At 41.8% G+C, this 4641-nt stretch overlaps 1 protein-coding gene across 1 annotated transcript in view; it reads right to left on the reverse strand.

Annotated features, from left to right (window-relative positions):
- Positions 1–4380, reverse strand: part of cs (citrate synthase) — an 11374-nt gene extending 6994 nt beyond the window's left edge. Inside the window, exons 1-2 of the mRNA XM_035656206.1 lie at positions 4210–4380; positions 12–62 (exon numbers count right to left, since the gene is read on the reverse strand). Of these exons, the coding sequence (XP_035512099.1) occupies positions 12–62; positions 4210–4260 (102 nt within the window). The 5' untranslated portion in view covers positions 4261–4380. The remainder of the gene's footprint in view (positions 1–11; positions 63–4209) is intronic.
- Between the last annotated feature and the right edge of the window lie 261 nt (positions 4381–4641).

The raw sequence follows: 4641 nt of genomic DNA on the forward strand, positions 1-4641 counted from the left end.
TTTGTACTTACTGTTGTTGACGCGCTGGCATTTCTGGCAGCCACGAGGAAGTAGGTGGCATTCTGTAGAATAGACAAAGAAAGAATACAATTTTAAGTATTACTAAATTCACCACCACAAAGCTAAATAAAAGAAAAAGGCCTTACATGAGAACCTTGCAGCACCTTCAAATATTTTGGACATTAACAGGCTTCCTTCCTCTTAGCTTAAGACCACATTCATATATAGAAATCTCTAGTTCAGTTGTTGAAAGGCGTAAAAAAAAAAGACAGACTTGAAATCTTTCATCTTTAAGTAGTACTGGCCGATATACTGTAATATCCTGTATAACTGTAACTCTTCAACAGGTAGGAGTATTGGTTTACCAGGGCAAGCTGTGCAGAGTGTACCGACAGGTGAGATGTATTAACCGCGTACCCTTCTTACTACCAGTTCTAACTTTGTAACTCAACCATCAATAACCCCAAACAAACTCTGTTTAACAGGGCAAACCTTAATCTATGCAGCGGGCTTCAGAGTGTTTCTAACTGCATCTAGCTCGTCCACGAAAAGCAAGACCAGAAGTTCTATGATATATTGTCCATCCCATAGGGCACAAGCAAACAATATTAACATATCCACACCACCCTATGAGTCAGAACCACCCATCACCGAGAGTCACACCGGTGAGCTATGATATGAAGTTGATAACTGCGTTAGCAACACTGACCCCATCCTGGAGGCCGACAGATCGAGAGAGTGGAGTTCCTACAAAGCTAAATTAGACCACGCGAGCAAGATATCACATATGAAAGCTGTGGTCCTTCCTAGCAACAGGCAGGAAGGACCACAGAGCGAGAGTATATGGGGAGTTAACTTAACAAGACCTGAATCGGGAGTAAGTTGATAGCGAGAGTCTGAAATCTTGTTTGCTTGCCCAATCTAGTTTGGAATATGGCTCAAAACATATTACTAAGGACTCATCAAGTGTTGAGTTAGCTAGAGAGACACCGTTTCACTTACTTATCACACGGGCAAGAGCTGTCTTCTTCTAAATTAGTCTGATAATTAGTCCGCAGCAACAATCCTCCTCGCCTCATTGTCAACATCCATTGTGGCTTTTGTATTTGTGTTGTGGCCTTTGTATTTGGCCTGACACCTCTGGGCCACCGTACAAACCCCCTGTGGCACCTAACAATTTGTGACTATTTGTTTCTTACTTAAATACTACTAAGTATTTAATGTCAGTTTATGTTGTTAATACAACGGTCATGCACTGTGCTCTGCAATAATTTAAAGAGGGACTGGTAAAAAAGCAGTGGCTCTCCCATCCAAGAGCAACAACGACACAGAGGTTGACACATTTCAGAACAGCGGTGTACATAAGCAGCAGCAGGCGTATTGATTTCCTAAAGAATAGATTTAATGCCATTTTAAAAAAGTGTTATTTTGGCCCATCGAGCGTTGCTGTTGGTTTGGTATCCTGCCAGGACTCAACGCTAGTAATTAATCCAGGATCTAAATTATTAATCCCTCCTTCCTCATATTGACAAGCACTTCTTTGCTCCCCTCTGCATAACTTAACTGGACGGATCACTACAAACAACCGGAACAAGTAACTAATGGTGACAGAGGACTATTCCTGTCAAAGACGTTCACTACCTGAAGGCGTTCAACTGATTGCTGATGATGTTCAGACTCATACAGTGACACATTTTACAGTCACCAGTCTACAATGTCAATATGTAGGATTGATTCATGTGGTTTCCAGTTTTCCATCATGCCTTTATGCTGGTGTCAAACAATAAACATACAGGATTTGTTAAGCCTGGAAATGCTTTTGAAATATTTTACATGTTTTCCATTCCTTACTCAAAGCGAACTTGTATTGTTTCGGTCAGCTCAACCATTTCACAATTCATGAATTTCATGCTAGTTGAACATGTGATGTTTGGAAATGTTGTCCGCTGCTTAAATCCTTCAATTCAGGACATGAAAAAGGTGTTTTTGTATTCTCTTATAATGGACTTACACCCTAGTAATATGCTGCAATGTAACTCGCAAAAAAAAAAAAAAAGACAACGGTAAATAAAGTGCATTTTTATAAGCATTAATATAATATATATAAGCAGTATTTAATGTTTGCCTGATTCAGACAAGTCTGGAAATATTCAGGTGATTTTTGCAAGGTATTTGCACAGATAAGCTACGGAAAAGAAAATGACACATGACATGAGGAACCAAACCTTCTGTATAATTAATGGTGCTTGGGTTCTTAAGCCTTGGACTGTTGTTGGAACAAGACCAAGGGATGTAGGAGAGATTTAAAAAACGACCGGCCCTGGTTATGAAAGTGTTTGGAGGCTAGTAATCTTGTTGGAAGCTCAGCGGCAGTAGTGAGAAGTGGAGCCTGGTGCTTCTCGCAGCTGAAACAGGACTCCTCTTTCAGCTTATTAAAGTCATGAATGGGAGAGGGAGGAGTCTGGGGACAGCTGGCTCTGCTCCCGATGGGATCCCCTCCCCACCAACACAACTGCTGAGGGTGGATAAAGGAGTGACGAGGCTCACAGAAACAAAAGGTAGGATCTTTGCGTCACCACGCTACACAGCTGAGTGAGAGATTATGTAACAGCTCAGGGTCTTAAATATAGAGCGCCAGTTTCACTCAGTCACTCCCTGCTTCCTGCCTGGGAGAAAGGTTAAACCAACGACACCGGACAGAAGGGTATAGGAGTCAAATCAGAGTATGAGATAAAGAAACCGACAAAAAAGTAATCGATTTATCACTGACTAAACATTCTCTTAAGTAAACACAACTATCTGGCTGGAGGAAGCAACTTTGCTAACGGCAAACAGTCACTTGTGTGTCATTTAGTGACATGTAACAGACTCTACATTTATTCTGAAATTAACCATTAACGCGACACAAAAAAAACACTATTTGCTTAACCAACAATTCCCCTTTTCTGTCCTTTTAAGAAGCACGTGTTGGCATTTACCACACCCCCCCCAAAAAAATAAAAAGATGCATAGAAGTCAATCCCCTCTTCTGAAAAAATGATCTGAATAAACTATTATAAGAACACCACATGTATTGCTTGCTCCTATGTCCTTGCTCTCAATCACATGATTTTAAGTCATAGTCCAGAGGCAAAAGATTTTATGGACAAAGAATGATACGCAAGGACAGAAAAAAGAAAAAAAAACAGCTTACTAATTACTTTCCTGAGCAAAGATTACAACTGATATTAGATGACTGATAACAGGAACACGATAGCTCCCAGTCTGTCAGTCTGTATAGAGTTCACAGAGGGGGGTGGGTGCAGGGGGGCATTAAGTTGGTAGTATTAGAAAAGTTGATATGAGGGGTCATTAGGTGTGAGTAGTCTGTGCTGGGAGGTCAGTGGAGTAAGACAGTAGCTTACAGTCAGCACAGAGGGCAATTTACTTAATCACTGGCAGTGTTTCAGGGGCAATTATGACATGCTGAGTTAACTATTAAAGCAATTCCCATTTTTATAATCATTCCCAATCACGCTAAGATCATTCATCTGAGATTACAAGTTTTAACTCTGATGTCAGATGGGCTGAAACCACACTAAAAGACTCGCTTTCACGGGGTTGTGCAACTTTTGAGTTTTACACAACATGCACACTAGCTCCAGGGCCTTGTTAAATGAGATGCAGTTTAGATAATTGAAGTGAAATCTTAAACGTGAAGGTCAACGGAGGCGGTGAAGAAACAGAGCTAAAGGGGAGTTCAGAAGCAGACACGGTGCTTGTGACCTATCACAAAAATAAAAAAAAACAATTAATCATTTTTAATAATAAGAAGAAACTGCACAGGCTGAGTCGCACTAAGTTTAACTAACACGGTTTAGTCTCTCCTGGTTGCAGAAACATGAGCAGACTTCAGGCGGCGACAACACAAGGCCAACACACACACACACACACACACACACACGGCTGCTATGCTACTGATAGCGAGCCAACACGACTCCAAGTTCACAAATAAAACAACGTTTAAGTAATTATAGTAAAAAACAAAAAACAAAAAACACACTATTTTACATTGTTTTAACACAAATCGAGCCCAGACTTGTTCGACAGCACCTCCACATTGTGGTATACAAAGCTAGGGCTAGCTAATGCTTGCCATTACGTCGTGCTAAGAGAGCCGCAGCTTTCATAAAGTGGCCAATCGAGGTGTTTTTGTTTCAGTCCTCTTACCTTGGAATTGAGCAGTTTGGGTGCTAGCCTGCTGACCGACAGGAAGGACATTGTGTCTGTGTTTAAAAAGTGTTATTTCCACTTGTTTCTTTACAACTAGGGAAGCCGCTGCCGGTGCACCGCGGAGCTGGTTGAAGGTGCCCCTCCAGAAAGCAGAAGGTTGAAGAGGGATTCTGGCCCGCAAGTAGCGGCACTGTTGATTGGACGATGGGCTTACTCCGTACGACGGCGTATGTGGATTTGATTGGCTAGCGGGGCCGCTGGGTGCGCGCTGATTGGCTAGAGGCCCGCCCTCTGGTTGTGACGACAACTGAGGATCGGGCTCGGTTCAAGAACACGCTTCATGCAGTCTTGAAGATGTGTTACTTGCTTTTATGTTAACCAAGACGATAATGCTCTTGAACACCTGATGAACTTTGTTATCCTATATGC

Source organism: Morone saxatilis, unplaced genomic scaffold, assembly GCF_004916995.1.
Source record: "Morone saxatilis isolate NCDOM2014 unplaced genomic scaffold, NCSU_SB_2.0 Contig15, whole genome shotgun sequence".
NCBI lineage: Eukaryota > Metazoa > Chordata > Actinopteri > Moronidae > Morone > Morone saxatilis.